At 38.4% G+C, this 13277-nt stretch overlaps 1 protein-coding gene across 5 annotated transcripts in view; it reads right to left on the reverse strand.

The window, feature by feature from the left end:
- Positions 1-4694: 4694 nt before the first annotated feature.
- The window catches only part of DMD (dystrophin), a 1889362-nt gene continuing 1880779 nt past the window's right edge, over positions 4695-13277 (reverse strand). For 3 of the 5 annotated variants that reach the window (XM_010599731.3, XM_023539127.2, XM_023539126.2), the window contains 2 exons: positions 11182-11213; positions 4695-5721 (listed from right to left, as the gene is read on the reverse strand). In XM_010599731.3, the coding sequence (XP_010598033.2) occupies positions 5710-5721; positions 11182-11213 (44 nt within the window). In that variant the 3' untranslated portion in view covers positions 4695-5709. The remainder of the gene's footprint in view (positions 5722-11181; positions 11214-13277) is intronic. The other 2 variants (XM_003420180.4, XM_003420179.4) reach the window with 1 other exon arrangement.

The following is a 13277-nucleotide window of genomic DNA, read 5'->3' on the forward strand; positions in this document are numbered from 1 at the left end:
AATGTATAAATGTAGTTTAGAACAAGAAAGGTAAGTCTGCTAATCTGAAAGTGACTATTATTTTATACAAATTGTCTACATTTATAAATATAAAAATAACCTAAATGTTTAAGAAAGACTAGGTTTTCAGATGTATACCATGTGGAGAAACCTGGCATAAACCATCTTAACTAAGTGATCAAAGTTAAGGGAACCAAGAAGGGACCAACCATCACTCTGTGCCTCCTGGTATAATGTGCTGAGCACACCCCATCACGTGTGGAGTATTCCTGCCCAAAACACATAAACTGAATCTAATCATAAGGACACATCAGACAAACTCAAATTGAGGCACATCCTACAAAGTAACTTGCTTGTACTCTTAAAAAAATGTCAAGGTCTTGGAAGACAAAGGCAGAGAAACTGTTCCAGATCAAAGAAGGTTAAAGAGACACAATAACTAAATGAATTAGATCCTAGACCAAGAAAACACATATAACTCTAAAAGACATCATTGGGACAATTGACAATGTTTGAATATGGGCTGTAGATCAGATGATGGTTTTGTATAATGTTAAATTTGTTTTGATAATTATACTGTGGTTATGTAATAGCCCTCCCCCCAAAAAAAACCCAGACCTGTTGCCATCAAGTCGATTCTGACTCATAGTGACCCTACAGGACAGAGTAGAACTGCCCCATAGAGTTTCCAAGGAGCGACCGGTGGATTCGAACTGCCGACCTTTTGGTTAGCAGCCATAGCTCTTAACTACTACTCTACCAGGGTTTCCAAGAGAGAATACCCTAGTTCTTAGGAAATATGCATGAAGCATTTAGGGGTAAAGGGGCATGACATCTGTCCTCTCAAAATGGTTCAGGGGGTAAAAACCAGAGTGAAAGAAGAAGAGAATAATGAAGTAAATGGGACAAAAGGTAAACAAATTTTGAATCTGGGTAACTGTTATATGCGGGTTCTTTGTACTATTTGTGCAACTTTTCCTAAGTTTGAATTATTTCAAAATAAAAAGTTACGGAAGACTTAAAATTTTATCCTGAATATACATAAACCAAACCCGCTGCTGCTGAGTTGATTCTGACTGACCCTATAGGACAGAGTAGAACCGCCCCACAGGGTTTCCAAGGAGCAGCTGGTGGATTCAAACTGCTGACCTTTTGGTTGGCAGCTGAGCTCTTAACCACTGTGCCACCAGGGCTCCCTGAATATATATATACACACATACACACACATATATGCATATTCTATATATAAATACACACACATATGTATAAGATTTAAGCCTCAGGTAACTGTGCATGTTTTCTGTATGTAAAACACAAACATCCCCAAACTTAACATACTCACACAGTATTATTATGAAATGTGTGATGTGTTGCCACTCTCCGTGTTGTCAAATATGTGCCTGAGATCACAGCACACTGAAGTCCAGGGAGCAATGAAGAATGTGTTTATTGTTCCTGCTCCAGTGGCTTTGCTACTGTGGGAAAGAATTGGATTCCTGTCCTTCCTACACTTAATTTGAAGGCAGTCTTTGAGAGCATGCCAGTGCTTGCCTTTATATTGATTCCATCATTAGAGCATTACAAATTCAGGGGAATCCCACCGTGGCTCCACAGAACATATCCATTTGTCTTGGTGCTTTCTCCCAAACACACATTTCACTTGCTGCTGCACAGTCTGCACCCGTTTGATCCATTTAAAATTTTTAACCAAAATAATTTCCTCTCCTCCAGCCTGTGCCAGTGTGTGGAATGGAAAGCCAAATTTCCTCCTTAGAACCACCTACACACAGTAATGTTAGACACACTGAGGCATTGAAGGTTTCTCAGTTACCTTGTTAAGTGCCATCAAACCAGCCAGTCTGGGTGTTTCAAACAAAGGCAAGTTTGGGAAATGGTGGGAAGGATAAGTGCTTTGAGATGTTTATTTAAATAGGATGAAAATTAGTCTTGGTGTATGTGGACTTCAAGGGAAGTCTTTCAGTATAGTAGGCACCTAGGTAAGTATTATCACCCCACCCTGAGTTATCAAGTCATCCATATTGGAGACAACACATTCACTAACACCATTCTTAATAAGCTCCACTAAAAAAAAAAACCACAAACCCATTGCCTATTATTTCCAAAATCACTAGGGTAAGTTGTACCTAGCAGACTATTGTCATTTCCTTGATCTCCCAGCATCTGACCTCTCTTGGGGATTTCCTCACCATGAATCTCAGTGGGAGGCAAATATAGCTTCTTCCTAGAGGCACCAACTTTTGCTACTCATTTTCCAAGCCTCCCTTGCAGCTAGGGCACAGGCAGGGCAGGGGGGGTAGGCCAAGGGGGGAGTCTCCCTCTGGTGGTGGTGATGACTATGTCTTACACCCAGAACCCGTTCTGAGGCATTGCTTCAGGGACTTCTCTTATCACTCACATTTCCCCTAAGGTTGGGTATCATTAATGACAATAGAAGTGATATGAAATTCCCAAGAAGAAAAGTGTACGTTGCAAACTGATTAACTCATCTACTTGTTTCTAAAACAAACAAGCAAACAAAAACAAATACCATGACCATTGCTGAACAAAAATGATCTTCCGAGCTACAAATGCTTATGCCCTTTGATCGAGCATTCTCATTTCTAGGAATGTGTCCCACAGATTCATTTGTGCACAAGTGAGATGATGAAATGAGAGGTACACAGTATTGTTTGTGATAGCAAAAGGCTGGAAACAATGCAGATATCCCACCAAAGGGGACTGCTTACATAGAATATCCTACAAGCATACACTGGAATATTATACGGCTTTAAAAAAGAATGAGAACGTTTTCTATATATTGAAAGTCCACAGAGGCCATTGTTAATAAAAGCAAGGTGCATAACAGGGTGCATAGAAATCTATTTCCTGTACAATCAAAGGAGAAAAGTAGGGACATGTATTTGTAATTGCTTATATAAGAATAAAGACATGTTGGAAGGATACACAAGAAATTAATAATAATGTTTACTTATAGGGCAGTGAGGATGATGTGGAAGGGAGAAAGGGTGGGAGGGAGCCTTTTCATTGCTTGCCTTTCAAGATACTAATTTTGGAACCATATGAATGTATTTACCTATTAAAAATTAAATAACAAAGTTAAAATCAAAACAAAATATTGCAGTCCAGTCAACACTTTTTTGTAACATAACTGCGTGCTTTATTGAGATACACAGTAAAGCAATAATATAATACAATAGTAAGGCATATATTTGGTGAAGTCTGATATGTTGTGAAAATGCAGTAAAACTGAAGTTTAAAAAAATAATTAGTCAATGTTACAGTGTCGGTGTTAAAACACAATATATTATGATACTCAAGTAAGAACCCAGTACCTGAAAACAATGACATAACATGCCATGTGATGTTTACGCTTCAGTTACATTGATTATGATTTACAGTTTAATACTTGGTGGTTATAAAGAACACAAAATGTCCAAATTATGCTCAAAATGCAGCAATAAAGCTCTCAATTTTTATTCAGATGTTTTGACAGACTCACTCCAGAACTAATGTCTAAAAGATAAAACAAAACAAAAAGATTAAAACAAAATTATGCATTCTATTTAACTCTGATTTTAGAATGAAACAAACTTTGTAGTACGATGGAAAATAACCCCTTTTAAAAACTCTTGGTTAAAAGAAAAAGTCCAGTGTCACATCAAGGAAAAAAATGTAAGACTAAAACCAAATCTTCGTGTAATTTGTTACCTTAGAGCTTTGAGTTTTCTTTTGGAAATTATAAAGGGAAAAGAAATGGAGAAAAATGTTCACACATGGACAAGTGATGAAGCTGTGAAATCAAGTGTGCGCAATTATCAGGAACACCCCAAAACCAAAGTGAGGTAGAAATAGCATGAGAAGCCGTGTTGGATGTTAATTATCATTAATAAAATAATGGACAAAACCTACTCTCCAAAAGTTAATTACACTTGATGTAAGAGGTAACAGATTCACAAAATGATAGCTCACATGGTGATTCCTATTCAATGAATGACAAAATCAGAGACTAATAAAACGACAAGAAAGAGTAAAGCTTTTTCCTACCAGTTCTAAGCTTTTCCTCTTGAGTTTTCCCTCCTCTTTATGAACAACTTGTGTTTGTTTACATATTTAACCTGTCTAATCTACCCAAAAGGGTTTGAAGTAGATTTTGGACTATTTGTAGATTGTTTGCCTTCTCACTTACAAAACTGTGTGTGGAATTACTTGCAGAGAAATGCAAAAGAGATAAACAGAGTTGATGGGCTTCTGGGTTGATATTTAACAGTATTACTACGTGATGGGGCTACTGTCTTACACATTTTCCCAAGGGTTATTTTAAATTAAGTGTTGCGGCATTTCAAATCTCATTGCAATGGGAAAAACCTTACAAAAACACAACAAAACCAAAAAATGCTGCCATTTGACCATGAGAAGAGGGCAGAATACTTTAGTGATTATTAGAGAGATCTTTATGTATGGTTATGCTCATCCAATCCTGTACTTCGAGAGTGGCCTGCTTCTTTGCAGGAATTGGATGGGAACCCATAGCCCTGCGGTTCTGCCATCCCCCTACTGCCTGAGAATTAGAATTGCCTTGTGATGCTCAGACTTCCACTGGAGCATCATTAAATCTAGATCGTGACATTGTCAGCAGCAGGAAGCCGAATACATCAACCATTGGTTTACTCTGATATAGTAAGTCCTTTTTTTTTTTTTATGTATTCATTCACATGTTCCTTAAAAAAAAAATTTCACTACACTAGTTGTCAGGGGAAAGTTTAAAACGAGAAACCATCTGGAGTCCTAGACAATGTTTCAGTGTGGTAGATTCTTCCTGGCTTCAGGTTCCAGGGAAAATTTATTCTAGACCAAGCAGGTAAGCCTGGATGACTATAGGCAATTTCTTTACATTAGGAAGTGGCAGGAACATTTGAACAAGAAATTTAAAAGGTTCATAGAAATTTGTATCTACTTATCTATACACCTATAGTATTTATATACTTATAGACATATAGCTGTATAAAGTGAAAACCCACAACCAGCCCCACTCAGTCAACAACCCCAAAAAGAGCAGAGTGAAGTAGTCATTTGGTGCTATTAGAGAAAGTTCTATCTTTAATATGCAAAAAAAGAAAAGAAAAAAGCCATGAATTTCATATGGATATCACACTAAAAGGATGCAAAACAATGCACTGCCTCAAATTTGTGTGTGTGTGTTCGTGTGTGCGTGCGTGTGTGTGTGTGTTCATTTTTAGGGGTTTTATAAACAACTTTTTTTTTATAAAGCACACTTTAGTTTACAATCTTTCTTTATAACTGTTATAAATTTTTTAAACAACCCAAAATGCGTTCCATATAAAGAAATGGCAAGTTATTTAGCTATCAAGATTTTACGTGTATTTTTCTTATAACTTTTTTGTACAATTGCATAGACGTGTAAAACCTGCCATTGTTAACAAAACAATAACAGACTTAGAAACTACTGAAATCTACAGTATAGTACCACTACCCTTCACAAAAATATAGATTTTTTTTTTTTTGTAAACTCTTACTGTCTAATCCTCTTTTTTTTTGTATGAATATTATAAAAACCATGCGGGAATCAGGAGTTGTAAAACATTTATTCTGCCCCTTCTTCGTCTGTCATGACTGAAACTAAGGACTCCATTGCTCTGCCCAAATCATCTGCCATGTGGAAAAGGCTTCCTACATTGTATCCTGAAAAACAAAGAGAAAGGTAGACTTTAGAAAGGATGCAGATATCATCTCCCTGATTCTTTGCCGTTCGGGGACTTGTTCCCCATTTCTAGGTGAAGACAACACAGAAGCTGCACTGGGGGTGTGTACAACAGGGTTGGATTTTCACCAGTTTCCAGAAGCAAGGCCTTGTTAATGAAGCCGTCACGCGTTGTTAGTATCAGCTTGACATTGGACCAGCCGACTGGTGGTGTTTAAATGGGAAAATGTCAAACACTGCACTCATCTTCCCAAAGTAAATACAGCTAAAGGATTCCATGGATAAGCACAAGATTCCTGTCATAACAGGAATACTTCATGATGGGGTGCATCTTTTCCACCTCGCTGTGGGTATTTACAATCTACTCGTACTGTCATTTTTCACTAGCAAATCACCACCACCGTAACTACCACCACTGTCACCATCCTCATCACCACCACCGTCATTGCCTCCACCACCAGCACTAACTCCACCACCCTTACCGCCACCACCAACTCCACCACCCTCACCACCGCTGCCCCCATTACCACCAGCATCACCCCAATATCACCACCACCTCCACCACTATCATCATCATCATTACCACCACCATCACCACCACATGGAATCTTCATTTCAAGGCTGTTTCAAGCTGCTGGCTCACTTCTAAGGCTAGAGTGGAGGTGACTATTTTCTCTCTGCTTTTGCTTGGGTTGAAAAATAAACTGTTGAATTGACCTTTTTGTACATGATTAACATTTGGATGAGGACCTTTCAGAATAAAAATCACTTTTCATTCCCAGTTCTTCCAGAGCCCAATTATAATATGACCCACATGTATAGCATGGATTTGGGAAGCCTGTGAATCTATCTTTGAGCTCTTCCTAAATGAGGGTTAACTATCAGGTAACCTTTTTAATAACAATATGGCATGACCTAGCATTAGTCCCCCAGAATGGAACACAAGAGCAGTGCGATGTCCCTGGATACTTCAGAACAAACTTTCAGATCTACAGTAAGATAATTGGAGACATAGTTTATGGCTTGCTTTTTCATGTATGTCCCATATTTTTAATTCTTGGACTTTAGTAATCATTCCACTATTCAAGTACTGCCTTTGGAACTAAAAATGCTTTACTGGACTATTACTATCTTGCCATGTATCAACTTTACAGATTCCCATAATCACTGTTAAAATTCCAATAAAAATTAAATATAGACTAGGACAGGTATTCTATTGTAATATTTATTTCCAGAGATGTAGCTTTTTAAAAAATATGAAAGAGAATATCTGAAGAGGATTCATGGGCAAGTACTTAAACAGTGATGGCACCAGATCAAGTTCTGACTTATTGAAAATGTAATGCCATTCAGCCATTTCTATTAAGGTGAACAGCTTTGTTAATCTCTTTGAGCTCTATTAACGCAAAGAGTTTTAGTGAGAAATAATTACGTTTTTAAAAAATCACTTTGGAATTTGGTTGAGAATGCAAACATAAAAACTTTTAGCAAAACATATGTACTGTTCATAAAGTGGGCCAATAGTTTGACAGCTCTGAGTGAAGAACTGAAATCATCTTTGGCTTTTTCTAAACCATAAAAACCACAGGAAGACACAGGGGGTCCTTTGCTGTTCCTTATAGCTTACAGCAAAAATATATAACTGTTGCCCCCAGGTTGGAAGGCTTCCCCTATATCTATTTTTGATAGCTTGGCTCCCCTGGGAAACCGGCACACTTATTTATGCATAATGGAAACTGGATAGACTAACTGCAGATTTTTAATTACTTACAATCTTAACTGCTATTAACAAAACCAGTAAAAACAAAACCCAAGACCCTGACAACCTGATACCTGAATATAATCCAAATGATTTTTTTATTACCCACATCTGATTGTAGTATAGTCCACCTGGTAGCTAGACGATGTATTATAAGACATAAAGAAAAAAATAAATCAATAAAGGGAAGAACTCATTTTTCCCCCCTGGCTTACTGATTTGAATCAAAAAGTGTCTATTAAGACTGTATGCTAGGTAACGTGGACTGCAGTTGAAAAGATAAAAAAAAAAAAAACAAGTAAATGCATTTACAGATTATATAGCCAAGTGATGCTTCCACTCCTTGAAATGATGCCCAGTTACTAGCTGAAAGGAAAATTATTGAGTCTTTCAAGAGGCATACGTTCTAGGGGTGTCTGCTATTTAAACATTTACCAAGTAGTAGTCTTAAAATACCACAGTCACGAAATGTTAGGTGGCCTTTAGCTTCTTGAGACTTAAATTTTCACAACTGACTTCATGGCTATCCTTATGCTATAAAAATCAAGAACTTTTCGAGTCACCTCATCATATCTATGTTATGCCTTTGGTCACTTCATTTATAAATACATATTTTGCCACAATTAAAATTTTTCATGGAAGTTTTCACTGGATCCAGAAACAAAGAAAAACAAAAAAACATTATCTCTTTGACAAAATACTATCCAAAAGGATCATACCTCAGCCCATTTGGAGGGGTAAAACTGCACTGCAATATGGTGTCATGGATTGAATTATATCCTCCCAAAAATATGTGTATCAATTTGGCTGGGCCATGATTCCTGGTATTGTGTGATTTTTCTATATGTTGTAAATCCTGCCTCTATGATATTAATGAGGGAGGATAGGCAGCAGTTAGTGAGGCAGGGCTCAATCTACAAGATTGGATTGTGTCTCGAGGCAATCTGTTGAGATATAAAAGAGAGAAGCAAGCAGAGAGATGGGGACCTCATACCCCCAAGAAAGCAGTGCTGGGAGCAGAGCACATCCTTTAGATCCGGGGTCCCTGCACAGAGAAGCTCCTAGTCTGGGAGAGGATTGATGAGAAGGTCAACACAGAGAGAAAGCCTTCCCCTGGAGCTGACAACCCTGAATTTGAACTTTGCTGTGAGAAATAAACTTCTCTTTGTTAAAGCCATATTTCTGTTATAGAAGCACTAGATAACTAAGACATATGGATACAGAAAACAGATCTGTACCATGGTTCTATTATCCGTGTGTGTAGGGCAGAGCATTAATGAGGTTATTAATTTTACCTGACAGAGTTTTCTAAAGTCAAAATTAAAATCTCATACTATGAGTGAAAGAGGCACTGAAAAGACACCAGCATTCAGGCGTTTGCTATCAGCTGCAGGCACAAGTCGACACAAAAAATATGTCTATAGAAAGTATTGATTTAATCCACTCTTAAGCAAAGATTGTTGAACACAAAGGCACCATGTGCTGAACATTAGGGCAGTTGTATGTTTTTCCAAGTTTGCGCTAACTGCAACACATTTAGTCTCATCTCACATGCCACCACTGCCTGAGGGAATTGTTTTCCACAGTGATTGGAATTGAGACTTTCTGGCAAGGATCCAAGACCTCAATAGCAATCTGGCACTCTAATTTAAAAAAAAAAAAAAAAATTCCAAATAAATGGGTAGCATTCAGTTGGCCAAAGTGAAGCAAAAATATTGCAGTGAAATGTGCTTACCTTTTTCCTCTATAATTTAATCTTTCAAAAAAAAATCTGGCCTACTGTACATCTGAAGTATTTTCAAAGCATTAAAAATCATTATTGTTTTGGTTCTCCAGCTTTCTGGAAACTTATCTGACTGTAATACGCCTGACGTAGTAAAGTCTCCAAATGCCTACATGAGCTCAATTATATGTGCTGACCTTTTCTAAAATCCATTTATGAGAGACATGTTCAGGGTGGTCAAAATTATGGGGCAACTTTTCACAAAAAGTTCAAATAAATTTTAAGGGGCACTTACCATAAGAATGAACCAAAGAAGTCTCACATAAGAAGTATTGAGCCAGGCAAACTCTCAGGAGCATTCAGTGCTTCACCAATTCAGGTTTCCTCAGTTTCGTCCCCCAGTCTACCACACCCTCCCTGGGACTCCACCCCAAACCTTGGAAGGAAGCACTGGGGTAGACACAGTGAAGGATCAGTAATTGATCAGACTTGGATGGCGTGGTATTGGCAGAATTTCCAGTATGACTCCTTATGTTTAAATGAATCAGGGGCTACTCTTGCTAAGGAGCCAGCACCTTTTCATAGGACTCTCCACACATCCAACCTGCCTCCCAGAACAGTACATACTATTGGCATTCCACAGGAGAGCTTCTCCCCTCCTTTACACTAAGCTCCTGGTAAGGAAAATCTTGTTTCACTTGGGCTGTCATTCAACAATTTGTCATCCAATAATCATTTGATGTTCAGACAGTATTCCTGGCAGAATGGGAGTAAGAAGAATCTTTTCACTGTAAAACCCCAAACCAACGTTCAGTGATAATGCTGCATCCCACCCATTTTACTGCATGTTGTTGTTGTTATTGTCAGTTGCCGTTGAGTCGATTTCTGACTTATAGTGACCCCATGTGACAGAGTTGAACTGCCCCATAGTGTTTTCTAGGCTGTAATCTTTAGGGGAGCAGATAGCCCGGTCTTCCTCCTGTGGAACAGCTGGTAGGTTCGAACTGCCAATCTTTTGGTTAGCAGCTGAGCGCTTAACTGTTGAGCCATCAGGGCTCCTTTTTTTACCTCACAAGTAGGCATTTTTACAAAACCCTCAAAACTCTAATATCTAATTTTTATACTGAATTGGTTATTTTTCTCTCTGGCTCCAAATGCCAAATAAAAAAAGAATGTCTTCTAAAGGGCATAGTTAAAATGATCTATGCCTTTCAAATACCATTTTCTAAAGTGGCAGTATAGCATAAACGTTAAAGAGTATGGCTCTTTAGCCAGACTGCTCGAATTTTCAAATCCTGGCTCTGTCACCTTGGACATATTGCTTACCCTCTTATTGACTCAATTTCCTTACCTATAAAATGGGGTTAATAAGAGTACCTACCTCATAGCTTTGTCATGAAGATTACGTGATGAGAAATATGGCAAGTGTTTAGAACAGTGCGTGGCACACAGCAAGTGCTCAAAAAATGTTAGCTAAAATGGGAAAGAGTGTGGAAACCAGGAAAGAAGAAAACAAAACAAAATGAAGTCATCCCAGCAGAATAAAAACCAAGGGCACTGGCAGAAAATGCTAGGGTCCTAGAAGTGGAAGGAAGTTTTATGACTCATCAATTATGTTCAAGACTAAATTTATTTTGAAGATTTTGTTTGTGTTGCAAATGGCAACAGATGATGAGCTGTAGGATTTCAACCTAGGGACTGCAAAGAATTGCTGGTTTAAAGAGATCCCTGCTCCCCCAACCCCTGGTCCTGTCATCATGGTGACGCCAACGGTAATGAACATTTGAGGAATGTCCCTCATGAGCTGCAAGTGGAGGGGTGGCTACCATCCTTACATGATGACACAACGTGTAATACACACATGCGCGTGCACGCACACAATTCTTACACAAACGCCAAACATAGAAAGCAGGATGAGACAAGACAGAAGCCATGGCTGTGAGCCTGAATCTCACTAACCTCTCTCATTGGCTTTCCAGGGGTATTTCTTCCTTTAATAATAGAGAGAGGGAGAGGCAGAGATATCAGAAAGGAAAAAAAAATGCATAAATATACAGTTTCATACCAAATTTGCTTCTTTTACCAAACAAATGTTGAGATGACAATTCATTTATTCCCTTCTGGAAAAAAAAAAAAGAAACAAAAAACCCAAAAGACACATCTAGTCAAATAACTTTACACACACTTAAAATCAGTGTAAACAGATAACATGATCCAGGAGACATTACTTATAGAATCCATAGAGTTCACACATTAAACTGCATGGAAACTGGCACAGAAATAGAAATCTGACAAATTGAGCATTGTTTTCGGTGGTGACTGTAGAATCTCAAATTTAATATCCCAAAATCTCAGAATTGCTTCACTCTGGAGTTGACAATCAGTACACTGAAATATAATAGTAGTTGACTTTGTATGCCAAAAGTCTGCACCCCAAATGCAAGGCAGAACCCCACAGAGACTGGATACTACCCTCTTGGGAGAATTTGTTCCATCTGGTAGAAGCTGAGCAGGTCCATGATGGGAGTGGGGAAATTTGAGAGAACAGAAGGAAAAAACGGGGAAGGGAGAAGAGGTTAGCCCCACCAATGGGCAAGCCACAGGGCCAAATCCAAGAATGAGCCTTCAACTTCCTCCTCATAATTCCATAGACATCAAAAGCCTTGAGGGTCAATGGCTAAAGATTCACTGGCCTTGTTTGTTTTTTAGGACCCTACATCTAGCTGCATTTATTTATTTTTGAATAGCATATTCTGATGAGAAAGTGTTCTATGATAATATTTATAACTGGACAGAAAATTCAGAATCTCTGACCATACCTAGAATGTCCCGGGCACACAATTTCTTTTTAACTCCAGAGTCTTTAAACTGAAACACTGGTTTTCTGACTTCTGGAACACTTCCTAGACAATCTTATATGCAATCCCAGTACTTAGAGCAGATAAAAGCCGAGCTGTGAGAGATCCTATGTAGTATCTCCCATTCCCCCATGCTCAGTGGCTCCAAGTTGATTAAAATTCCATGGAACAATTTGAGAATGACTGGTCTAGGATGAAGAAGTATGGAGCTAGCATTCCAAAAGACAACTTCCAAAACTCAAGTTTAGGGTTCAAAACTTCTAGTATACATTTAAAGGTTTTCTAAGGATGACCTACCTACCTACCTACTTAAGCACCTATTTTTTTTTTTACCTACCCTCCCTCCCTCCCTCCTTCCTTCCTTCCTTCCCTCCTCACTTTCCTAAATGAGTCAGAGATTTCTTAGGAGTACAAAAACTACATGTCTGACCATGTAAGGGCCAGGTAATTCATGACACTCTTCAAACCAGGGAAAAGAGAGTAGTAGTGGGTATTACCAGTCGTAGGCCCATGCCAGATGACAGGAGACGGGGATGAGAGAACTTTTTTTCATCCTGGATAGCTCAAATGAATCCCAACATGAATTAATCACTCCTTTCTTTTTGACTCCTTTAGCAAGGGCTTATTTTTTGATCTTTATACTTCATAGTTATCCTCTCTATTAATATAATTAATTTTCTTCCCCACAAGAATGGGAGCTCCTAGAGAGCAGGGCCCACATGTTGTTCACCTACCTCTCAATCTCCAATACCTTGCACTATACCTGGAGCCTATGCGTATTTGATAAATGTTGACTAAACTGAATTGGTAAGGTAGCAGCTAGGTCATGGCCAAGAGTCCTTCTGTGTTATAAGCAACTTGGTCTTGCCTGCTGCCCTTTAGCTTGGCTGCCAAGGACTGGTGACATTCTGGCTTGTAACTCTGGTCTATTTTCAAAATGTCAGAACTTTAGGAAAGACAGTTGTTAGAAAACAGTATGATTTAGTTTCAGAATGTAACTACAGTTCCTAGGATGAGAAAGTCTACATATTTTTATCAAATCTACACCAAGCCATATTCAGAGCTCCGTATCAACTGGTCGCTGCCGAATGTGCAGCAAATGATTTGTGTTTTGTTTCAGGTTCCTTCTTTGGAAAACATATTTTATATAAAATGGCCCTCTCACAGCCATGTTAAACTGCAATCTCTTTCAGAACT

Source organism: Loxodonta africana, chromosome X (genome assembly GCF_030014295.1).
Source record: "Loxodonta africana isolate mLoxAfr1 chromosome X, mLoxAfr1.hap2, whole genome shotgun sequence".
NCBI classification, from domain to species: domain Eukaryota; kingdom Metazoa; phylum Chordata; class Mammalia; order Proboscidea; family Elephantidae; genus Loxodonta; species Loxodonta africana.